The sequence below is a fragment of the Mobula hypostoma genome, chromosome 13, assembly GCF_963921235.1.
Source record: "Mobula hypostoma chromosome 13, sMobHyp1.1, whole genome shotgun sequence".
Taxonomy (NCBI): Eukaryota; Metazoa; Chordata; class Chondrichthyes; order Myliobatiformes; family Myliobatidae; genus Mobula; species Mobula hypostoma.
The window spans coordinates 20935211-20961163 of record NC_086109.1 but is presented as its reverse complement, the minus strand read 5'-3'; the positions used below and the strand labels follow the sequence as shown (position 1 = coordinate 20961163).

Sequence of the window (25953 nt, the reverse complement as noted above, 5' to 3'; positions counted from 1 at the left end):
GGTTTTTCCTGCGGATCAAGATAATGAAAACCATGTCACTTCGACTGTTGGGGTGTTAATAAGCAGACAGTGGGAAAATTATCCCTCGTGTTTCTTGATCTTGTTGCTGGAGATTGTCACGACCCTGTCATTGTGATCTATCCCACACCTCAGCTGCTTAAATTGCTGTTTTAGGTTATGTAATTGGTAATTATGGGGGCTCATCTTGGCTTCAGCTTGAATAGTTTATCTTTCTACTAGATGGAGTGTAGGGTAGACAAGGGCAAAACATTTGTACTTCTATTTTGTTTGGAGATGCAGTGCAGAATAGGTCCCACCGGCCCTTTTGAGCTTCACTGCCCAGCAATCCCTGCCAACAGATTTAAAACCGATCTAATCACAGAACAATTTACAATTGCCAGTTAGAACATAGAATAGTACAGGCCCTTTGGCCCACAATGTGCTGACCCTCAAACCCTGCCTCCCATATAACCCCCACCTTAAATTCCTCCATATACCTATCTAGTAGTCTCTTAAACTTCACTAGTGTATCTACCTCCACCACTGACTCAGGCAGTGCATTCCATGCACCAACCACTCTGAGTATAAAAAAAAAACCTTCCTCTAATATCCCCTTTGAACTTCCCACCCCTTACCTTAAAGCCATGTCCTCTTGTATTGAGCAGTGGTGCCCTGGGGAAGATGTGCTGGCTATCCACTCTATCCATTCCTCTTAATATCTTGTACGCCTCTATCATGTCTCCTCTCATCCTCCTCTCCAAAGAGTAGAGCCCTAGTTCCCTTAATCTCTGATCATAATGCATACTCTCTGAACCGGGCAGCATCCTGGTAAATCTCCTCTGTACCCTTTCCAATGCTTCCACATCCTTCCTGTAGTGAGGCGACCAGAATTGGACACAGTACTCCAAGTGTGGCCGAACCAGAGTTTTATAGAGTTGCATCATTACCTTGTGACTCTTAAACTCTGTCCCTCAGCTTATGAAAGCTAACACCCCATAAGCTTTCTTAACTATCCTGTCTACCTGTGAGGCAACTTTCAGAGATCTGTGGACCTGTTCCCCCAGATCCTTCTGCTCCTTCACACTTCCAAGTATCCTGCCATTTACTTTGTACTCTGCCTTGGAGTTTGTCCTTCCAAAGTGTACCACTTCACACTTCTCCAGCTTGAACTCCATCTGCCACTTCTCAGCCCACTTCTGCATCCTATCAATGTCTCTGCAATCTTCGACAATCCTCTACACTATCTACACCACCACCAAATTTTTTTGTCGTCTGCAAATTTGCCAACCCACCCTTTTACCCCCACATCCAGGTCGTTAATAAAAATCATGAAAAGTAGAGGTCCCAGAACAGATTCTTGTGGGACACCACTAGTCACAACCCTCCAATCCAAATGTACTCCCTCTACCACATACTGGGTTAGCCTACCCAGTATGTCTTTCCACTGTGTAGTAAAGTGGAGGATCCAGAGAAAACCCATGCATTCAATGGGAGGACATGGAGACTCCTTACCGGAAATGCTGGGATTGAACTCCAATTCCTTGAACTGTATAGTGTTGTGCTGTTATGCTACTGTGGTGCCCTTTGGCCACATTTCAAATCTCAGTCATTGGCCTTTGAATAAAGAAAGTAAAGTCTATCAAGTAGGACAGTAGCACTGCTAGTAGCTGCTGTCTTGTACACCCAGGGACCAGACAGTTCAATCCTGATCTCCAGTGCTGAACTTTGCATATGCACCTTATTACCATGTAGGTTTCATCCATATCCTTGATGGGCAGTTGTAAATTTATTTGGCCATAGCAAATTGCTCTTGGTAGGTGAGATGAGAGAGGTGGGAATAAAGTGGGATTAGTGTAGTAGGCATTTGATTACCATTGTAGACAGTGGTCTGAACAACCCATTTCCATGTTTTTGTTTCCCAGAGTAACATTTCCAAATTATGTTAAATAGATAACCCGCCATATTTAACTCCAAACCTGTGTCATAGTTGCAACTCAAGTTAAAAATCAAAAGGCTGGATATCTGTGGACTAGGTTGAACAACAACTTGCAGAATGCCCGAATTGTGCAGCACAAAAATGGGGGTCTTTGTATCAATTCATCTATAGTAACTAAGATAGCTTCCTGTTGTAATACAATTTGCCTGTGTTTGGACTATACTTTTCCTAACAGTGTCCATGACTGAACTGTTGTATTTGCCCTTTCCAGTTCTGTTGGTTTATTCCATATTATGCATTTTGTTAACTTGTCCCTTGTATCCTCTTTAAATCTTTCCCTACTCCTTAAACCTAGTCCTCTAATTGTAGACTCCCTAACCTGAGGATAATTTACTTCATGCTAATTATTATCTTGTATAACTAAAGGCCCATCTGCCTCTGCAATCTGGTGGTGGGGGGGGGGGGGGGTGGTGGAGAATATCCTAAGCTCTCCAGGCTTGCTAACATCCTCATGAATCTATTTGCACCCTTTCCAGTGTTGACATCTTTCCTACAGCTAGGTGACTAGAACTGTACGTGATACTCTGTATGGTCTTGCCAAACTGTACAGCCATAGCATGATATTTCAACACCTATACTTAATGCTGACAATGGTAAATGTGCCAAATGCTGCCTTTATCACCGTTTTATGTACTTGTTCTAGAGCTTTCTGTTGTATGACTCTAAGCCACTTGTATGCAAGTCTACCCTAATTAACTTCCCGAAATAAAAAGTTTGCATTTGGTTAAATTCCATCCTCAATTGCTTGGCCCACTGTTCCAGTGAATATAGATCCTATTGTAATCTTGGATAATCCTTTACCACCCACTTTCTGGTGTCTGCCACATAATTATTAACCATGACACCTACTTATCCAAATCTCTGATAGATGAGCAACAATAGACCAATTTTGATCCCTGTGGCACACTCCTTTTAATCTGTATACCCATGACTGTGTTGCCACCCACAGCTCCAATCTGCTAATTTTGCTGATGACACTACATTGATTGGCCTAATCACAAATAAAAGGCAGCCTACAGCAGTCATCATCATGACTGATGTCCAAAAACAAAGGAGCTGGTTGTGGATTGCTGGAGGAATTGACAGGTTGACATTGATCAATGAATCTAGGGTCGAGAGGGTGAACAGCTTTGTCTGTTGGCATACACATCACTGAGGATCTCACATGGTCTGTACATACCAGCTGTGTGGTGAAAAAGAAACACAACAGTGCCTCTTTCAACTCAGTGGAAGTTTTGTACGGGCTCCCAAATCCCAAGGATTTTCTACAGGGACACAATTGAGACCATTCTCACTGGCTGCATCACTGCCTGGTATGGAATCTGTACTTTCCCCAATCTCAGGACTCTAGAGTCGTGTGGACAGCCCAGCACATCTGCAGATGTGAACTTCTCACTATTCAGAACATTTACAAAGACAGGTGTGTTGGGGGGGGGGGAAGAAGGGCCTTAAGAATCATTGTGGACCCAAGTCACCCAACTGCAAACTGTTCCAAGTGTTACCATCTGGGAAACAGTACTGCAGCATAAGCCAGGACCAGCAGGCTCTAGAACAGCTTCTTCCACCAGGCCATCAGACTGATTAGTTCATGCTGATACAATTCTATTTATTATATTGACTGTCCTGTTGTACACACTATTACAATTACTATAAATTGCACATTTAGATGGAGATGTACTGTAAAGATTTTTACTCCTTGTATATATGAAGGATGTAGTCAATTCACTTGTCAAAGAACTTCAATCCAGAAAAACAATCCTTGTTGCCATCAAGTCAATTTTGTAGCCAATGACTGATCTCCCTGATTCATGTGATCTAATCTTGCAGACCAGCTTACCAAGTTTGACATTGACAAAGGCATTGCTAAAATCCATGTAAACTAGCAACCTGTCTTCATTCTCTTGGTCACCTCTTCACAAAAAAAAAATATCAATTTGAGGGACTTCACATTCATAAGGCATACTAACTTCCCTTGGTGTTTCCTTTTTGAAATGCAGGTGAACTCTTAGAACCACTCTAGTCACTTGCCCACTAGTCTACAATTCTCTGGTTTGTACTTAGAAACCATAGAAGCTACAGCACAGAAACAGGCCTTTTGGCCCTTCTTGGCTGTGCCAAACCATTTTCTGCCTAGTCCCACCAACTGGCACATGGACCATATCCCTCCATACACCTCCCATCCATGTATCTGTCCAATTTATTCTTAAATGTTAAAAAAGAACCTGCATTTACCACCTTGTCTGGCAGCTCATTACATACACCCACCACTGTGAAGAAGCCCCCCCAATGTTCCCTTTAAACTCCCCCCCCCCCACCCTTAACCCATGTCCTCTGGTGTTTTTCTCCCCTTGCCACCTGCTTGCATTCACTCTATCTATACCCATCATAATTTTATATACCTCTATCAAATCTCCCCTCATTCTTCTGTGCTGCAGGGAATAAAGTCCTAACCTATTCAACCTTTCTCTGTAACTGAGTTTCTCAAGTCCCGGCAACATCCTTGTAACCTTCTCTGCACTCTTTCAACCTTATTTATATCCTTCCTGTAATTTGGTGACCAAAACTGAACACAGTACTCGAGATTCGGCCTCACCAATGCCTTATACAACCTCCTCATAACATTCCAGCTCTTATACTCAATACTTCGATTAATAAAGGCCAATGTACCAAAAGCTCTCTTTACGACCCTATCTACCTGTGACGACACTTTTAGGGAATTTTGTATCTGTATTCCCAGGTCCCTCTGTTCCACTGCGCTCCTCAGTGCCTTACCATTAACCCTATGTTCTACCTTGGTTTGTCCTTTTAACGTGCAATACCTCACTTGTCTGTATTAAACTCCATGTGCCATTTTTCAGCCCATTTTTCCAGCTGGTCCAAGTCCCTCTGCAGGCTCTGAAAACCTTCCTCACTGTCTGCTACACCTCCAATCTTTGTATCATCAGCAAATTTGCTGATCCAATTTACCACATTATCATCCAGATCATTGATATAGATGACAAGTAACAATGGACCCAGCACTGATCCCTGTGGCACACTGCTAGTCACAGGCCTCCACTCGGAAAAGCAATTCTCTACTACCACTCTTTGGCTTCTTCCATTGAGCCAATGTCTAATCCAATTTACCACCTCTGCATGTATACCTAACGACTGAATTTTCCTAACTAACCTCCCATGTGGGACCTTGTCAAAGGCCTTGTCGAAGTCCATGTGGACAATATCCACTGCCTTCCCTTCATCCACTTTCCTGGTAACCTCCTCGAAAAACTCCAATAGATTGTGCGTGGTAGGTCATATTTGACCAAAGCCATGTTGACTCTCCCTAATAAGTCCCAGTCTATCCAAATGCTTGTAGATTCTGTCTCTTAGTACTCTCTCCAATAACTTACCTACTACTGACGTTAAATTTACTGGCCTATAATTTCCCGGATTACTTTTCGATCCTTTTTTAAACAACGAAACAACATGAGCCACTCTCCAATCCTCCGGCATCTCACCTGTAGACAGTGACATTTTAAATATTTCTGCCAGGGCCCTTGTAATTTCAACACTAGTCTCCTTCAAGGTCCGAGGGAACACCCTGTCAGGTCCTGGGGATTTATCCACTTTAATTTTCCTCAAGACAGCAAGGACCTCCTCTCTTCGATCTGTACAGTTTCCATGATCTCGCTACTTGTTTCCCTTAATTCCATAGAATTCATGCCAGTTTCCTTAGTAAATACAGATGCAAAAAACCTATTTAAGATCTCCCCCATTTCCTTTGGTTCTGCACATAGCGGACCACTCTGATCTTCAAGAGGACCAATTTTATCCTTTACAATCCTTTTAATATACCTGTAAAAGCTCTTTGGATTATCCTTCACTTTGACTGCTAAGGCAACCTCATGTCTTTTAGCCCTCCTGATTTCTTAAGTATTTTCTTGCACTTATACTCAAGCACCTTATTTACTCCCTGCTTCCTATACATGTCATACAACTCCCTCTTCTTTATCAGAGTTGCAATATCCCTTGAGAACCAAGGTTCCTTATTCCTATTCACTTTGCCTTTAATCCTGACAGGAACATACAAATTCTGCACACTCAAAATTTCTGCTTTGAAGGCTTCCCACCTGCTGATCACATCCTTGCCAGAGAACAACCTGTCCCAATCCATGCTTTTTAGATCCTTTCTCATTTCTTCAAATTTGGCTGCCTTCCAGTTAAGAACCTCAACCCTCGGACCAGATCTATCCTTGTCCATGATCAAGTTGAAACTAATGGTGTTATGATCACTGGAACCAAAGTGCTCCCCTACACAGACTTCCGTCACTTGTCCTAACTCGTTTCCTAACAGGAGATCCAATATTGCATCCCCTCTAGTTGGTCCCTCTATATATTGATTTAGAAAACTTTCCTGAACACATTTTACAAACTCTAAACCATCTAGACCCCTAACAGTATGGGAGACCCAATCAATATATGGAAAATTAAAATCCCCTTCCACCACAACTTTGTTTCCTGCAGTTGCCTGCTATCTCTCTGCAGATTTGCTCTTTCAATTCTTGTTGATTATTGGGTGGTCTGTAATACAATCCCACTAATGTGGCCGTACCTTTCCTGTTTCTCAGCTCCACCCATAAGGACTCGGTAGACAAGCCCTCTAATCTGTCCTGCCTGAGCACTGCTATAATATTTTCCCAAACAAGCAATGCTACTCCCCAACCTTGCAGCCCTTAAAGCCACCCTCCACTCTGTACAAGTTCTGTTTTTGCTTCCTTTCACAGATGGATGGTAAACAGCCAAATTACCTCACAACATTAGCCTTGGTCTTGCCCAATCAGGTATTCTCCTTTGCTGTTTAAAACTGACTTTCTCTGGCCATAGATATGCCAATTTTTTTTTTTGTTTTAAAGCATAGTCTTTGTTAGGAAGTGACTGGCTAGTTAAACTGAATTTCCTTTGCCAGTTTGTATAACTTGCTGTCATTCTGTGCAGTACTGATTCTTTCCCAAACACTTGATTTCTCTTAATCATGGGAAGCAGAACGTTGCAGACTTGAGTAGCAGAGGTGGAACTTCTCTCCTGTACATATTATAGTTGAAGGGGGAAGTGCAAAATCAAGGTCATATGATCTTATTTCCTGCTGTTGTGTAAGCTGGTTTTTATTTGTTACTATGCTCTTAATCTAATGTCATATGAAGAAAGACTGGATGAACTGGGCTTGTACTCGTTGGAATTTAGAAGATTGAGGGGGGATCTGATTGAAACGTATAAGATCCTAAAGGGATTGGACAGGCTAGATGCAGGAAGATTGTTCCCGATGTTGGGGAAGTCCAGAACGAGGGGTCACAGTTTGAGGATAGAGGGGAAGCCTTTTAGGACCGAGATTCGGAAAAACTTCTTCACAGAGAGAGTGGTGAATCTGTGGAATTCTCTGCCACAGGAAACTGTTGAGGCCAGTTCATTGGCTATGTTTAAGAGGGAGTTAGATATGGCCCTTGTGGCTACGGGGGTCAGGGGGTATGGAGGGAAGGCTGGGGCGGGGTTCTGAGTTGGATGATCAGCCATGATCATAATAAATGGTGGTGGAGGCTCGAATGGCCTACTCCTGCACCTATTTTCTATGTTTCTATTAACTAGTCAATACATACAGCCAGAAGCCTTTACCTCATTGTAGTCTCACCCAACTTCAGTAGAAGAAGCTTGCTTGCATATCCCCATCTATCTCCCTCATAATTTTGTTTAACACTATCAAATCTCCCTCCAATCTACTTTCTGGGGGATAACACGAGTCCTCAAGTCCTGGCAATTTCCTTGTAAATAAAATTGAAAGAATACAAAGAAAATTTGCATCTTTCCCATAGGATGACAAAAATTGCAACAATACTCCAAATTAGGCCTCACCGATGTCTTGTACAACTTCAGCTAACATCCCAACTCCTTACTCAATAGTTTCCTTGTCTGCATTAAATTCCATCTGGTTCAGATTCCATACCAGCTTCAAGTAGTCTTTGCTGTCTCCTAAACCCCAATCCTGGAGCCATTGCAAATTTGCTGATCCAGTTGACCACATTTGTCATCTGTATCAAAAATGAACTCGGTACTGATCTCTACAGCACTCTACGAGTCACAGACCTCCAGGTAGGGAGGCAACCATCTACTGCAGTCTGCTCTCTAGAAATTTGTTCTAAATCTTGTGGGCTGTTGGGTGTTTTACATTATAGCTCAATGTGGTCATGCCTTTCTTCATCCTCTGTCCCACCCATAAAGCTTCACTTGACGACAACTCTAGTCTGGCCTGATGGAGCACTGCTGACTTTTTCCCTTCTACTCATGCCATCCCTCCCACTATCCCATCTAAAACAACTGAGGTGACATGTATCTGACACATTCAAATATTGCTTTGCAAAGCTCTTTTACATCCTGCCAGCAACCTTAACAGCTTGTCAGTTATTTCCATTGTTTTTATGCAGCAGTAGCTAGATAAGAAGCCACAGGTCTTTACAACTCATTTGAATTTGTTTATTTATCTCATACATTGAAACATACAGTGGAATGTATTGTTAGCATTAAGAACCAACCCAACCGAACAATATGATGGGAACATTTGTTTTATTTGGATCAGAAATGTAGGTTGAGTATGAATTTACAAAGGCATTAACTATTCCAGTATAAATGCTGAGCAGTTTTAACACCAACTTGTGTATTTAAGACTGTAACCAAAATATCTTGGACAGTGATATGCAAGAGGGAATTCTAACAAGGCATTTTGAAATTATGCCAAGTGTTGCAGGGTTGTAACCAATGCAGCCTGTTATTAAAGGTTCGTGCAGTACATAATTAATTCTTTGTGAGGGAAAGGTTGAGTAAGCTGGGGCTTTTCTCTTCAGAGTGAAGCAGCATGAGAGGTGATTTGATACAGTAGATAACAGCACATTCTCTTTCCCAGGGCAGCTAATGGCCAATACCAGAGATCATCATTTAAGAGAAAAGTATAGGGGAGATGTTAGAGGTAGTTTTATAAACAGTGGTTAAGTACCTGAAACACTTGTATAGGGACATTTAAGAAAGTATTTAAATAGGCATGTAGATTTAAGAAAAATATTGGGTTATGTAGGAGGAAAGGATCAGATTGATTGTGGAGTAGGTTGAAATAAGTTGGCAGTGTGCTATTCTGTTCCATTCCATATTTACCCAGACTCAAATTATACATTTGGTTTCAAACTTTAAAATATTTTATCTAGTTGGATTTCAGTGATTGAGGTAACATTGGGAAAACTTGCTACTAATGAGCACTGCTACCATAATTTAGTACAGTTCCCAAGTAAGCTTTCAAAGCCAAAATGCAGAAATATGGGATTGTATTTGAAAGGGTGGAGAGAAAGCATCTGCAGTGCATTAGAATTGAGCCTTATTATTTTTTTCAGCACATTAGCTTACTTTGCACTTTGAGGTTGATTGCTTAAATCAGATTACGCAAACTAACAGTTAAAGTGACTATTTAGTACTTTGAGTAAATGTCCCTGCTCCCAATTGCCTACACATTTTCAGAAAAAAACAAGATCAGCATAAAAGATCTATCTTGGACAGTGCACAGGTAGTTAAATTGAGCCTTTAGGTAAATTTTCTGGTTAAAGTTTCTGCTATAATTAGTCTATTAAAAAGCATTAAAGACCTGACAAAGGTAACATGCTTTTTAAAAAGTCTCAGGAATCCTTTGTTTACTTAAGTACCAAGCAGACACCTTTTTCAATTCTGACTATGTCCTCAGTTAACTTCAATCCAGCCCTTTCCTGTGACAAGTTTCAGATAGGAATACAGTCCTCTGGTTGCCGCGCACTGACCCTGACTTCTAGATCCTGTAAACTCTTGCCTAGTCAAATTAAACAAATTCAAATGTAAAAATGATCCTTCTGGTCTGTGTAAAACTGCTTAATTTATAAAGAGCACAAACTTCAATTGCATATGACTCAAAGTTACCAAAATTCAATATGAAACTCATGCAGCCATAAAAAAATACTGGAGAACTACAGTATCAACTCATTGGTAGAAAATGGAAAGTGCACAGGTATGCAATTTATTATTTTTGGTTCAGATTCAATTAAGAATTAGTTTGTATTTAAATATTGTATAAACATTTCCCTAACACAGCATTTCCTTCAATTTTAATCATGTAGGTGTCAAGGTACTATCACACCTTGTCCAGTGTCAATTAAACTTCACTCCTCCATTCTGGCTCCACGTATTGTTGGGCAATGCTGATATCATTAGGATCTCCTGTCAAGTCAAATCAAATGATTAATTCGTTGCACAATATCCCACTAGTTCAGGGTTGTTCTCCCCCACCACCCCCCGCACCACCCTTTCAGTACTATGAACAGTAGATAAAAATTGTTTCATACAAGAAATCCAATCCAAAAAAACACTACTGCTCACATTTCAAGATAACATCTATTTCTTGCCTGGATGAGTCTTGTGTTCTTTCATTATATTGGCTCACCAACTATTTCTAATATAATTATTACACATTTAACACTTCATTTTTTTTCCCCACAAGCTTTAAATGAAAGAATGGGTGTTTGCTCCCCATTTGTAAACTCACCCAAGTTAAACAGTTTAATTCAGCCTTAGATGCAATTATATCCCCAAACTCCAATCTAAGCCTGCACTGTAAGTCATGCTGGCAGTGACGTCTGAATGCCAAGGTATCACCCCATTGTGTTATTGTCCTACAAGCTTCTCAGAGGCTACCACCATAGTATCCAATTCAAGAGGCCAGTCTTCATATGGGAACCAGTGATGGTACAACCAGGTATCAGAAGTACAAAACAAATGTGTTCAAAACTCAACTGACATAGTGCAATTCTGTTTATTAGACTGCAACCAACAGTTGGTAAATCAGAGGAAGGTTGTTTGTGGAGATACTAGAGGCTGGAATATTGGAACAAACTGCTGGAAGAAGTTGCATCAAGATACAGTGTGGAGAGGTAAACTGTTGGGAGGTCAAACTAGACAAGATGATGGGCAAATGGATCCAAGTGGGGAAGGCAGGTGGAAACATTAACCAAGGGAGAAGAAACCTAGGTGGAAAAGTGAGTGAAGTGTGGGGGGGGGGGGTGGAAATGCTGAATAACGATAGTGTGGAGGGAACATAGGGAGTGTGGATTACTTGGAATTGGCCAATTAATGTCCCAGCCTTTCAATTGTTTATAACTGGACTTCAGATTTTTAAAAATGCAGCTACTTCATAGTAGCCTGGGTCATCACCTGTTGATTCGCTGCCAAGGTTGAGCTGCTCAAGCTGATCAATGAGGCCATTTTCAATCTCATCTTCATCTCTATCTCTGTAGCCAGTGTAACCTTGATTGACCTTGCAGTGATCTAGGAACCTGGCAATAAAGTGACAGAATCAGTATTTAGTAACCTGAACAATTACTACTTCATAATGCATCTTTAAATTTCTCAAAATCCTGTTCAGGCTGTGTCCCTCCCCATCCTTCTATTTCCTCCATGAGGTCTAACTTGTACATCCAACTATTTTTATTCGTGCTACTGCCTGACTATCTGACCCAAGCCTAATAGTTTCAGACTCTGATGTTAATATCTCTGGCTTAGGACAGGAGGGTAAATAGATTGCTGCAGTCAATCTTGCCTTCTATTCATAAATTTTCCTAAATGTGGATAACAAACATCAACATGCAGGGGTAGTCTAGTGCTTGATCCAAAGGAAAACAGTCATTCTCCCTGACCTAAATGGAACTAGGTAATTGAACCAGCTATAAATTGGACCATCCCACTCCATAAACTTTGTTTCAGACTGGACAGAAAGTTCCAAATCAACAGAAGATTCAAGTTCTTCACACTTCTCAAACCCTACTCCATCAAACCCCAAAACCATTTTTCCTCCTTTTGTTTATCTGACTTCTGCTTCAATGTATCTACTATTTGACTACAATACCCAGTGCTTGTTTTTTTTTAAAACACTACTTACAATAGAGAAAGATACATCTCCCAAAATGTGCACCCTGGTTTTGGATCCATCATCATGTGGGAATATTTCAAGTTTACCCTATCAAATATTTATATAATCTTAGAGAAGTGTTAAGTTCATTGGTTTTCTACTTTTTGGAGATTACAGTCTGCACTTGGGCACGTACAGCTCTTGAGTCATCGTCATGTGCCATGTCATATGAAGTGGGCAATCATGGTCTTTGACCATAATTGTTCTTGGTAATTTTTTCTACAGAAGTGGTTTGCCATTGCCATCTCCTGGGCAGTGTCTTTACAGGACAACGACCCCAGCCATTACCAATACCCTTCAGAGATTGTCTTCAGCGATGGTCCCGTAACCAGGACTTGCAATATGCACTAGCTGTTCATACAACCATCCACCACCAGCTCCCATGGCTTCACGTGACCCATATCATTTGGGGGTGGGGGGGGGGAATGGCTAAGCAGGTGCTACACCTTGCCCAAGGGTGACTTCTACCTCCCCCCCGTGCCCTGAAGCTCAGGCGTAGAACCCAATTTTTTTTTCTTTCTTAACAGCACTTAATGTATATTAGCAGCATTGAGGATGCCCCAGCCTCCTTCAAGGAATGCTTTTTATGAGATCGTTTACAAGGCTAACTTAGCTATGTGGTTGAAATGCAACTCTCAAGAGAACCTACTTGAATTATTAGAAGAAATCAATACAGGCATTGTTCAACTGAGGTTGAATAGCCTCCTCCCTTCCACAGGTTTCCTAACATGTTCTATAGCGTCTTACTGATATGCTCCCCATCAGCGTCTGGCCAATAAAATAGATTGTCAATGTGTCCGAAGTTTTCCACACGGTAAACTTTCACTTAAAATGTAAATAACCACCACCCTCTCAATATTCTATCTAGGGTATTTCCAGTATTTTGGAAACTTATTTTCAATTCCCTGAAATCCCTGTATAATCCAGACTGTTGGAGTCCTCAGCAATACCACTAGCCCCACCTAGGAGCAACTTCTGGAAAATTACAAGAACAGACACGACAGCAAAACAGGCATCACCACCAGCACCAAGCCACCCACCTGTTCCAGTTTGGGTCCTTGGTTAGGATTATAGGATTTCCAATCACTATCAACAGCGCCTTTGCTCTGGTCAGTGCAACATTAAATCGCTGTTGAGAGAACAAGGAAGATTACTCAGATTCATTCATGTTTTTACATTATTTAAAGCACTATAGTAATACAACAGTTTACTGGGGAGGGGGGTAGTGGAAGGCAAGAGAATGAGGGAAATAGAAGAGCACAACAGCCTTTCAGCTTGCTGTCTGTATCAACTGTGATACCAACCCAATCCTATCTTACTGCACATGATCTATATCCTTCCTACTCTTGTGCCTGTCAAAATGCCTTTTAAATGTCACTATCATAACAGCTTCTACCACCTCTGTTAGTAGCACTTTAGTCATCTACCACTAAATATCTGACATTTCAACCACATGAAATCTAAACTACACCTTTTCCAATCTTGCAGATTTCTATCAGCTCAACACCCCATCCTCCAATCTCTGATGTTCCAGAGGAGGGGAAAAAATCCAAGTATGTCTAACCTTACAGCTAATACAAATGTGATTAGGTAGGTTGAGAAAAAAAGTTGGCATGGATGTGGTGAACCATGGGGCCTGCTTCTACGCAGTACAACTCTACCAAGGCTCTTGAACTCTTGCTTAGTAGACAGCCGAAGACTAATGTACATGGATAATCTGCCTTCAATTATGCAGGGGATCTCTTTAAGTTAGTGTTAAACCAAAGCCCTGTTAAACGAAAAAAAGCTGCAGAGGGTTGTAAATTTAGTCGGCTCCATCAGAGGTCAAACTAGCCAGGACATCTTCAAGGAGCAGCGTCCATTATTCAGGACCTCCAGCACCCAGGGCATGCCCTTGCCTCTCTGTTACCATCAGGTAGGAGGTACAGAAGCCTGAAGGCACACACTCAGCGATTCAGGAACAGCTTCTTCCCCTCTGCCATCTAATTCCTAAATGGAAATTGAACCCGTGAACACTACATCACTTTTTTAATATATATTTGTTTTTTGCATGATTTTTAATGTATTCAATATACATATACAGTAATTGATTTATTTTTATTTTTTTTCTTTATTATGTATTGTATTGAACTGCTGCTAAATTAACAAAGTTCACGACATGTCAGTGCCAATAAACCTGATTCTGTCTGCTCAGGATTTCACGGTACAATCAGAAGTGAAGCATAGAGTACCACTGGCTAATACTGAGCCCCCAACCAATACCCAAAGCTGGATTATGTAGATATTCATAAAATGAACATTTGTCTACACTTCAATAGTATTAAATTGACTCTAGAAAGCTTCAGAACTTTCTAATGGCAACTTTCTTTTCCTTTTGTATGACATTTCAAATTGACCAGAATTTAGGAGTGGTTAGTGTGAAAAGAATTGTCATTACTGTTATACAGCACAGAAACAAGCCATTTGGGCCAACTTGTACCTGCTGACAAAGTCACTCAACAGAGCTAGTCCCATTTACCAGTTTTGGCCAAAATCAGTCTAAAACTTTCTTATCCTGCCTACAGGAATGATGTAAATAAGGTTGTCACCAAAATCACTCAAGTTTCTACAGATGTACTGTAGAGAGCATTCTAACTAGCTGCATAACTGTCTGGTACGGAGGGGTCGACTGCACAGTACTGAAACAAGCTGCAGAGAGGTGTAAAACTAGTCAGCTCCATCATGGGCACTAGCCTCCGTAGTACCGAAGACATCTTCAAGGAGCAGTGACACTAAAAGGCATCCATCATTAAAGACCCCATCACCTAGGACATGACCTCTTCTCATTGCTACCATCAGGAAAGAGGTACAGAAGCCTGAAGGCACACACTCGGTAATTCAGGAACAGCTTCTTCTCTGCCATCTGATTTCTGAATGGACATTGAACCCATGAACACTACCTCACTACAGTTTTTCTTCCCCCCACTACTTAGTTAACTAATATATATCTACTGTGATTGTTTTTCTCTATTATGTATTGCATTGTACTGCTGCCAGAAAGTTAATAAATTTCACGACATGTCTGATTTTGAAAATGTACAGGGAAATTTTACAAGGATGTTGGTGGGACAAGAGGACTGAGCTATAAAGAAAGATTGAATAGGTTGGGACTTTATTCCTTGGAATGTAGAAGACTAAAGGTTTGATAGAGGAATACAAAATTATGAAGGGTATGGATTGGGTAAATGCAAGCAGGCTTTTTCCACTGAGGTGGGGTGGGACTACAACTAGAAGTCATGGTGTAAGGGTGAAAGGTGAGAAGTTTAAGGGAAATATGAGGGTAAGTTTTTTCACTTGGAAGGTGGTGAGTGTGGACTGAGCTACCAGCACAAGTGGTAGATGTGGGAATGATTTAAATGTTTAAGAGAATTTTGAATAGGTACACAGATGGTAGGGGTATGGAGGGCCATGGCCCCAGTGCAGGTCGATGAGAGTAGGAAGTTTAAATAGTTTAAAATTGACAAGATGAGCCGAACAGCCTTTTTCTGTGCTGTACTTTTTCTATGACTGTACTTGTCTGAGTGTCTTTTAAAGGTCGTAATTGTACCTGCCTGTACCACTGGCAGCCCATTCACCACCCCGTGCGTGTAAATGTCACTCCTCAGGTTCCTTTTAAATCTTTCTACTCTTGCCTTAAATCTATGTTCTCCGAGTTTAGACTCCCTTACTCTGGGAAAATAGTTGGCTATTCACATCCCTCATAATACAAAGTCTGAGGTCACCCTTCATCCCCCACATTCCAGAGAAAAAAGGCTAAGCCCATCTAGCCTCTCCTTATAACTCAAACCTCTAGTCCTGGTAACATCCTCCTAAATCTTTCTTGCACCCTTTCTATTTTAATGGCATCCTTTCCATAGCAGGGTGACCAGAACTGTATGCAATTCTCCAAATGTGGCCTTATTAAATGTTGTGAGGTATTAAAATTGGACTGAATTATGAGAGCTGGATGACAGAAAGTGGTGTCAATTTACCTTTGGGTTTTTGAGGAATCCTAGATTGAAATCTTCATCCATCTGTAGGTAGTTTGAGCTGCTTCGGACAGTGGAGATGATGATTACCTTCCGTTCTTGTCCCTGGAACTCCTCGACTGATCCTACCTAATGAAATGCAAGTGTATGAAAATACCAGCACACCACTGAAATTGTTCCTGCTCAGCCCAAGCACCCACAGGACAGACAGCAGATGCTAGAAATCTTGAGCAATGCACACAAAATGCTGGAGGAACTCAGCAAGGTGGACAGTAGTTATGGAGGGAGATAAACAGTTGACATTTTGGGTCAAGACCCTTCATTAGGACTAGACAGGGAAGTAGCAGAAGCCAAGATGTGGTGGTGGTGGGGGGGGGGGGGGTAAGAGTAGAAGCTGATTATTCTTCACAAGAGTTTAAAAACACTGACTCACAGAGGAGATTTCATGACAGGTGTACAAAAACTTAATCCAGAGGGACAACACATTAAAAAATGCTGGAGGAACTCAGCGGGTCAGGCAGCAGTCCTGAGGAAGAGTGTTGGCCCAAAATATCAACTCTATTCGTTTCCATAGATGCTACCTGACCTGCTGAGTTCCTCCAGCATTTTGTGCATGTTGTTCCGGATTTCCAACATCTGCAGAGTCTCTTGTTTATCCAGAAAGGCAGGCAGGTTTTGATGAGATAGGAAATATTAGGGCAGGAATTCCTGAAATTAGACCCTTGCCAGCCATACTACTACTGCTATTAAACTCAAGTATGACCAAGAGACAATAATGCAAGCTTCTAGGATTGAAGGGTTGCATCCGCAAAGAGATTTGAAAACATTGAGAAGTTTTTAAATTGAGCTATTTATCTGGGAGCAGATGAGACAGCACTGGCAACAAGTAATCACCAACTCATATCTATTTGCAAACACAATGTGAACAAAATTTCAGATAGTAAGGAAAGGCAGAAGCAGGGAGAGAGGACAATGTTAGCATACACTATAGGCAAAACATACCTTCAACTCCTTGATATCATTCATTGCTTTCAGGTCTCTGTCCACTTTATTTATTGCTTTTCTGATCTTTTCCACCTGTGGGAAAGGGAGAAGCAAATCAAAAATGCACTGCTCACAGTTCCCTCCATTGATCACACTCTGCCATTCCATCAGACCATGCCCAATTTGCATTGCTTAGTTCTTAATTCAACACATCTTAGTATCCCCTTCTATTAAAAGGAGTTGAAAAATTTCTTAGATGATCTTGACCTTTGGGGGTGGGGTGGTCTGCACAATTGACTTCAGCATTCAACACCATAATTCCCTCCAGGCTCAACAAGAAGCTGAGAGACCTCAGGCTTCACCCTGTCTTGTGTAGCTGGATCCTGGACTTCCTGTGTCAGATCGCCAACAGCTGGTAAGAGTGGGCTCCTTCACCTCTGCCCCTCAACACAAGTGCCCCTCGGGGCTGTGTACTAAGACCCCCTTTTACTCTCTACATACCCATGACTGTGTTGCCACCCTCAGCTCCAATCTGCTAATTTGCTCATGACACTACACAGATTGGCCTAATCTCAAATAATAATGAGGCAGCCTACAGAGAGGACGTCATCACCCTGACACAGTGGTGTCAAGAAAACAACCTCTCCCTAAAAGTCACAAAAACAAAGCAGCTGGTTGTGGACTACAAGAGGAATAGAGCCAGACTAACCCCTATACACATCAATGGATCAGAGGTGGAGAGGATGAACTACTTCAAGTTTCTTGGCATAAACATTACCAAGGATCTCACGTGGTCTGTACATACGGCTGTGTAGTAAAAAAGGCACAACAGCGCCTCTTTCACCTCAGGTGATTGAAGAAGTTTGGTATGGCCCCCCAAATTCTATGAACTTTTCTATTAGGATACAATTGTGAGCATCCTGACTGGCTCCATCACTGCCTGGTATGGGAACTGTACTTCCTTCAATTGTAGGACCCTGCAGAGAGTGGTGCAGACAGCCCAGCGCATCTGTAGATGTGAACTTCCCACTATTCAGGACATTTACAAAGACAGGTGTGTTAAAAGGGCCCAAAGGATCATTGGAGATCCAAGTCACCCCAACCACAAACTGTTCCAGCTGCTACCATCCAGGAAACGTTACCGCTGTATAAAAACCAGGACCAACAGGCTCCAGGACAGCTTCTTCCACCAGGCCATCAGACTACTTAATTCATGTTGATGCAACTATATTATATAGATTATATAGATGCAACTATGTTATATAGATTATCCTGTTGTACATACTGTTTATTATAAATTACTATCATTGCACATTTGAAAGGAGATGTAACAAAGATTTTTACTCCTCCTGTATATGAAGGATGCAAGTAATAAATTCAATTTCATTCCATTCAATTCCTTAAGGCTTAGGGACGGAGAGGAGGTGCTGTCAATAGGAGGAAGGGATATTTAAGTAAGCTCCCTACAACTTTCCAGCATCTCACCCACAACCCTTCTTCATACCCAATACTTCTCTAACCCTCAGCCTCTTGCACACATCAGCACATTTCAGTCCATCTCTGGCAATTGCTTTTGGTCACATGGGCTACATTTTATTGATATTATATATGGATAGCTTAGATATGGTCAGTAGGGATGAGTTGTGCCAAAGAGCGACTTTCTGTGCTGTATTTCTAAGATATCCTTCCACCAAACCACCTCAGATCAAGCTTTTAGTTACTACTCTCTGTATCCTCCAAAGACTTGTACTTCAGAAGCACCTCTCTATTGTTCTGACTCCAAACTAGTCATTACATCGCTGACGTGCCGTGACATTTTGTTCAATTTTGAAAAGCTGCTTTTTTTAAAAAGGTAATTGAGAAAAGAACAAGGGTGGGAGTTCAGAACATGTAATCTGGTGATCTGGTCTCCAGTTTCTTAAAGAACGGTGGAAGCAGACTGATAACTTAAAATGTAATTAGATACTTAAAGGTAGTATTTAGGGTGGTTATGGTGAGAAAGGGCAGGGGAGTGGACAGTTCTGAGATTTGTAAAACCTGTTGGGACTAGAGCAGGGGTTCTGCACCTGGAGTCCACAGACAGCTTGCCTTAATGGCAAGGCTTCATGGCATAAAACAAAGTTGGGAACCCCTGGATTAGAAATAAGAGGACGACGCAGAGGATCCCCATGATTCAGATACTCTGAACAGGTGGAGAGAATTCAGGTAGAGGCAATGATTTTTACTTGTTTGTGGTGGAAGCATTGGGTGGAGGAATGCTAGAGACGATGGATCAAAAACTTGAGGGAAGTTGTTGCCGTGAAGCTGATGCAAGTGAAAACAGTGGTTGGGGATCTGTCAAGTTTGTCCTTGCATTTCCTCTGAAAGTTATTTATCAACATCACACTGAAAGTGGAATTTCCAAACCTGTTTCCTGTAAGGAGTAATCACTCCAATTTCTTTTGGGGAAATCTTGGCAAGACCTTTCTTTCCCTGGTTGGTCAGAAGGCTTTTGAGGTAGAACAGCACTTGATCAATCTCGTCAACATTGAAGAAGGATGGGCTCTTCTCTTCTCTCTGATCTTGTCCAAGAACTCCATGGAAGATTATGGGGAAATTCTAGAATTCCAAAGCATTCAATATCAGGATCTTGAACACTGCTTAATACACAGAGATTGAAATTGATATGTTCAGTCACTAATTTGCACTCCTCCCCCAACCTCAAAATGATTAGTCTTTGAACACATTGATTTGCACTCACATTTGAGAAATAGAATGATTAAAAACAATGGAAGTGCATGGAAGGCTATCAATTCTGTCATCTGGTTCACCACTGCTGGTCTATAGATCAGTCTAGTCCTCATCAATGTCAGCTATTTCATAACTGCTCTGAGTGATCCTGATACACTGCTGCCTCAAACTATTTAGTGCGCAAGGGCCCAATCACTACAGGACCTCCTCTAGAAGTTGATAGGTAATAAATGCCAGCATCACCCACTTGTCAAAAATTTGGAAAGCGCGCACCTCCACCATGACATAACCATTGCCTGTAGAGTGGCCTCTGAGTAGAGGGAGTGATTTTAATTTTAATTCAAAAAGTTTTACACTAGAACAGAAGGATGATTTAATAGGAAGCACTTTTTGCATGGAATAGGAATGGTGAAAAATCATCCAACAGACCACTAAAATGATTAAAATAGATTTTTTTTCCCTCCAAGTTGGAGTTTGATGCTGAGGAAGAAGATGATTGAGGAGAAAGAGTCCTAAAGTGGAAGACACAAATTGGTTATGCAATAATCAAAGGATTCAAGAGAAATTTATGTCCTTAGACAGTTTAATGTAGTAGTCATAACTTAGATATATTTAAAGGTGAATCTAAGTAAATAAATAGAATAATATGAATTTATCAAGGAGTAGAAAGAGACTCGCATAATCAGCACTGAGTAACTGGGCCTGATTCTGTAGCATGTGGTTAATGTAATTCAAAAATGTTTCTGAAGATAAAGAGAAGCGACCATGGAGTGGAAATAAGATATGTAGGTAAAGCAAGAAATGCAAGATACCAAAGCTCGCATTTTGGAAACCCTTGCATTGTAGAAGGAAACAGTGACGTAGAGCAAGGGGTTTCCTTGTCCCATTGGGCTGCTCACACGCGACTGGGATGTAACGGAATGAGGATGCAAACATTTAAAAGGCAGTGCACAGGATGGCGAATATGCAGAAGGAGCAGACATTTCAGACAGGCGCAGCAGGCACACTGCAACAACCCCTGACGCAGGTACTCCTTAAACTGATCTGGAAGATAATCCATCAACGGGTCTAAATCCCAGAACTTCACACAACATTGGTGGAATACTGTACCTTCACCACAAGAGAAGCCCCAAACTTAGCTGATGTGTAGTGCATGTAACTAAGCACTGTCAAACAAGCTTACCTGCTTTGGCAAATGTTCCCACTGGCAGTAGGAGTTGCTGATTATTGGATCAGCATGATTCTGAAGCTCTTCTTCATAGAACAATTCATTAGGAATCTTGAGAATCTCAGGATGGGACCTAATAAACACAGCAACCACAGACACTACTGCAAATAGTCAGACGTACTGCCAGACCTCTCATTCATTTGGAAATCAAAACACGAGAGAGGCCAATTGCCCCAACAGGTTATGAGTCTGGTAAAGAGAAAGGGGAAGTACACACTTAACCCAATTCAATATACATGTCTGTTCCTCTGTGTTCATCTAACAGGGGTTCCCAGCTGAGAATCCACAGACCCTTCATCAGTGATAGGGGTCTGTGGCATAAAAAAGGTTGGGAACCCCGATCCAGTAGATGATCCAATCAAGAGGAAGCAGTATAACCCCGTGACATTTTCACCATTCGGTTATATCATGGCTGACAGCAAGTAATACAGTCCTCTAAACACAAATTCTGCTGAGCTCATGCTCTAGCATTGAGCAGCCCCGTGAGCCACGTTGAAGAGCAATGTGTGCAGATGCTGGAAATCTGAAATGGATACCTGACTTCCTCATCAGTACAGATTGGTGATAACGTCTCCTAGCTGACAATCAACACAAGTTCAGTTCCACTATCTGAAAGGAGTTTGTAAGTTCTCCCCGTGACCATACGAGTCTCCTCCCACATTCCATACATGTATGCATGGGTGTAATTGGATGGTACAGGCTCATTGCGTTAGGAAGGCCTGTTACTGTGCTGTATCTCTAAATAAAACTAAATACATCGGAACTGATGGGTCTGATCAAAACAAGCAAACGAGAAAGGGCAGGTTATCTGAAATTCCTGAGTTAACTAGGGCTACAGCAGGGCAAGATGGAAGTAATACACACACAATGCTCCTGCTGAAGGGTTTGAGCCCGAAACGTCGACTGTACCCTTTTCCATAGGTGCTGCCTGGCCTGCTGAGTTCCTCCAGCATTTTGTGTGTGTTACTTTAGAGCTGCAGCACCTGCAGATATTCTCTTGTTTCTGAAAGCAAGAAGGAAGATGAGTTGCTGTTCCCGGACCTGGCGTTGGGCTTGTTGAAATGTTGTGTGAGGCAGAAAACAGGTCACAACGGGTGCAGGATGGATAATTGAAGTCTGCAAAGGTCATGGTCGTGCTAGCAGACTGAATGGGGGCATTCCGTAAAGCAGCCAATCACCCGCATTTGACTTGTCAAATGGAACTGAGCACCTAAGAAATGTAGTACACCAAATGGGCCACTGGCTGACACAAGGTAAAAGGGCAGGGATTGATTGCATCTCCTGTTGTTACAAGGGAACCTGCTGCAAGAAATGCATTGAATGACTTAAAACAGGGAGTCACTGGGGAAGGGTCTCCTCAGAGTGTTGGGAGAGAAGGAAGAACGTCCAGCGATAGAATCACAGCTGGCAGAAATCAGAGGGCAATCTACAGACGAGGAATCTGAGGGCTGGAAGGAGAGAGGGAGAGGGGTTGAGCAGAAGTGTGGGAAATGGAGAAGATATAAAGGGAAGCCACGACCGAGAAAACAATGTGCACTGGGTGCAGAAAGTCTGGTCAATGGAAGAGATACTATAGATATAAAATTGGAGAGTGGAAAGAAGTCCTTGCAGGAAGCAGGAAGTATAGTTAAGATTACTGTGGATGTCTGGCTGCACATAATGGATATTGGTCACTAAGCCCTGTCAAGGGAAAAATAGAGAAGGGAAGTGGAGAGGTTTCTCAGGTTGCTCGCAATGACTTCCCACCTTTAAATCTGATTACCATCATGTATTTCAATAAAAGTGAGTAGCAAGAACTTCTCAAACATGCCTGTCACTCTTCAAACAAGAACCACTGACCAGTGCACTCTACAGTCCTTACAAAGGGAAGAAAACTGACTCGAGGGGGATTTCACCTTCCTCTACCAACAACAGGTAAAATACAGCATCCACCTTAAGACTTTCAGAGTCTTGTTTCTTCTCCATATGGTTTCTACCTCCCAGACCTAATAAAGTAACCATCTCCCCAAAGGAACTGTCCAATTTCAAGTCCCTGGCTGAGCCACAGATGACCACAGGAAGCGAATAAACAAGAATGACAATTCTCATTTGACTGTGACCCCAACTTGTAACCAAGATCTTGGGAACTCAGGAGAATCCACTGCCAAAGACTCATCCCTTCCAGGCGAGGCCATTCAATCAGACTGTGATCCAGCTATACTGCTTTTTCCCCAGTTTGTGGCGCTTGCTGCAGGCAATCCAAACTCGGTACCATCCTCCACTCAACTCAGTCCTGCAGGCATAACAATCTGCTCCCTCAACACTCCCCCAGGAACTATTCCTCCACCTCAAAGGTATATTCCAAAAAGCAACAGAAAGCCTTACTTCCTGGAGTCATGGGTCATTTTCATCCTAGGAAACATTAATTAATTATACAAGGGAGTAACTTTAGCAAAGCACCAATATCCACACGTGATCCTTTTCAAGTTGGGTTGCAAGCTCCTTCAGCCCAAATTTGGGCAGGGGCAAAGTCTGAAAGATTCAGATTCCGATTAATTTATTTACCACATGTACATCAAAACGTACAGGGAAATGAGTCTTTGTGATAAAGCCAACATAACCCAAGGGCGTGCTGAGGGCAGCCCGCAAAGATTGCCACACATTCTGGAGCCAACATAGAGTGACCACAATGCTCGGCAGAACAACGCAGAGCACAAGCAACAAAACAACAGCTCTCCTTCTTCCCTTCCACCCACACACACACTCACACTGTCCTCCAACATCTACAATCATAGTCCCAATGTCAAAATAATATGCCTGTAGAACAGCTGTAGAGCTTTCCTGAAAGAAAAAAAAAGTTGAGGAGAAAGATTAGCGAAAATATATACAAATTACTAGTAAAATACGGAGGAGAGGTGGGGAACAGGAGATACTGCTTTTATGTACTGCTCACTCTGCTTAAATAGTCCACAAAATAAAAACCCATGGCCAGAAGGCACATTCTTCAAACAGTGATCACTTGGGTGAACCACCAGAAAGGAAAGAAAACCATTTTCCAAGCTATGGAAGGGAAAAGGTTAGTACAGAATGAAGCTGAGACACCACAGGACTAGTCAGAGGATCACAGGCCAAGGCTTTCTAGATACGACCTGAGCAGGTCTCACCTGTAATTACGAAGAAGCTTTGTTACAAAAGTTTGGTTGTAAGATCCACTGTCTGGATCCTTCTGGTAAAGAGCATTCCCATTCATCAGCCGCTCCAGCAAAGACAATTCTGAAAGACACCATGAGTAAATGTCACTTGGACAATGAAGCAGACGTCCTAATAAACAGAAGAATATGGCCGAAAAATACCATGTGAATGAAATTTATTTTTCTCTCAAGAGATGAAACACTTTTCAAGACAGTTATTTCTGTATTTGAATTGCTCCAGAATGTTGTTCCGACTGTCTCCTTCCAGCTCCACATTCCTCAAATCTCCACACTCTTCCAGCACAAAATACACTTCTTTCATCCCATCACTGGTTTGCAAAGTCTACATCTCCCCATTCATTTCCCTTCCTTTAAAACTCTAACCACGGGCCACCTTTTGTAATGTGCATCATGTATCTGTGGCCAATTATGCCATAAAGAATCTTGGAAAAAAATTACAACGCTCATCACACTAAAATAAATGGCAAACAACTAACATGGCCAATAGGAGGAGCCAGAGAGCTACAACAATATTCCCTGCCTCTCATCAGTGATCAAACTAAAACACGAGGAAATCTGCAGATGCTGGAATTTCAAGCAACACACATAAAAGTTGCTGGTGAACGCAGCAGGCCAGGCAGCATCTCTAGGAAGGGGTACAGTTGACGTTTCAGGCCGAGACCCTTCGTCAGGACTAACTGAAAGAAGAGCTAGTAAGAGATTTGAAAGTGGGAGGGGGAGGGGAAAATCCGAAATGATAGGAGAAGACAGGAGGGGGAGGGATGGAGCCAAGAGCTGGACAGGTGATTGGCAAAAGGGAAATGAGAGGATCATGGGACAGGAGGCCTAGGGGAAAAGAAAAGGGGGAGGGGGGAAGCCCAGAGGATGGGCAACGGGTATAGTGAGAGGGGTGTTCCCAATGCAGCAAGACCCGATGCAGACTGGGAGATCGCTTCGCTGAACACCTACGCTCTGACCGCCAGAGAAAGCAGGATCTCCCAGCGGCCACACATTTTAATTCCACATCCCATTCTGACATGTCTATCCACGGCCTCCTCTACTGTAAAGATGAAGCCACACACAGGTTGGAGGAACAACACCTTATATTCTGTCTGGGTAGCCTCCAACCTGATGGTATGAACATTGACTTCTCTAAATTCTGCTAATGCCCCACCTCCCCCTCATACCCCATCTGTTATTTATTTATATACACACATTCTTTTTTTCTCTCTCCTTTTTCTCCCTCTATCCCTCTCACCACACCCCTTGCCCATCCTCTGGGCTTCCCCCCTCCCCCTTTTTTTTCTCCCTGGGCCTCCTGTCCCATGATCTTCTCATATCCCTTTTGCCAATCACCTGTCCAGCTCTTGGCTCCATCCCTCCCCCTCCTGTCTTCTCCTATCATTTTGGATCTCCCCCTCCCCCTCCAACTTTCAAATCTCTTACTAGCTCTTCCTTCAGTTAGTCCTGACGAAGGGTCTCGGCCCGAAATGTCAACTGCACCTCTTCCTAGACTGCCTGGCCTGCTGCGTTCACCAGTGATCAAACTAAGATAGCTGGGAGGTTCATAATCATCACATTACAGGTTGAGTTGTGGCAAGGAAGACAAATGCAATGTTGGCATTCATTTCGAGAGGAATGGAATTAAAAAAAGAATGTAATGGTGAGGCTTTACAAGATATTGGTCAGACTGCATGGAATATTGTTACTGGTTTTGAGCTCTTTATCTAAGAACGGGTATGTTGGCATTGGAGAGGGCCCAGAGGAGGTTCACAAGAATTATTCCAGGAATTAAAAGGGTATGAGAAGAATTTGATGTGTTTGGGCCTGTACTTGTT

At 42.2% G+C, this 25953-nt stretch overlaps 1 protein-coding gene across 2 annotated transcripts in view; it reads right to left on the bottom strand.

The window, feature by feature from the left end:
• Nucleotides 1–4324: 4324 nt before the first annotated feature.
• LOC134355476 (putative helicase MOV-10) overlaps nt 4325–25953 on the bottom strand; it is an 84503-nt gene continuing 62874 nt past the window's right edge. Inside the window, exons 15-22 of one of the 2 annotated variants that reach the window (XM_063065412.1) lie at nt 24089–24197; nt 20901–21018; nt 19394–19585; nt 17006–17080; nt 16007–16132; nt 13037–13125; nt 11243–11364; nt 4325–10252 (exon numbers count right to left, since the gene is read on the bottom strand). In XM_063065412.1, the coding sequence (XP_062921482.1) occupies nt 10188–10252; nt 11243–11364; nt 13037–13125; nt 16007–16132; nt 17006–17080; nt 19394–19585; nt 20901–21018; nt 24089–24197 (896 nt within the window). In that variant the 3' untranslated portion in view covers nt 4325–10187. The remainder of the gene's footprint in view (nt 10253–11242; nt 11365–13036; nt 13126–16006; nt 16133–17005; nt 17081–19393; nt 19586–20900; nt 21019–24088; nt 24198–25953) is intronic. The other variant, XM_063065411.1, reaches the window with a different exon arrangement.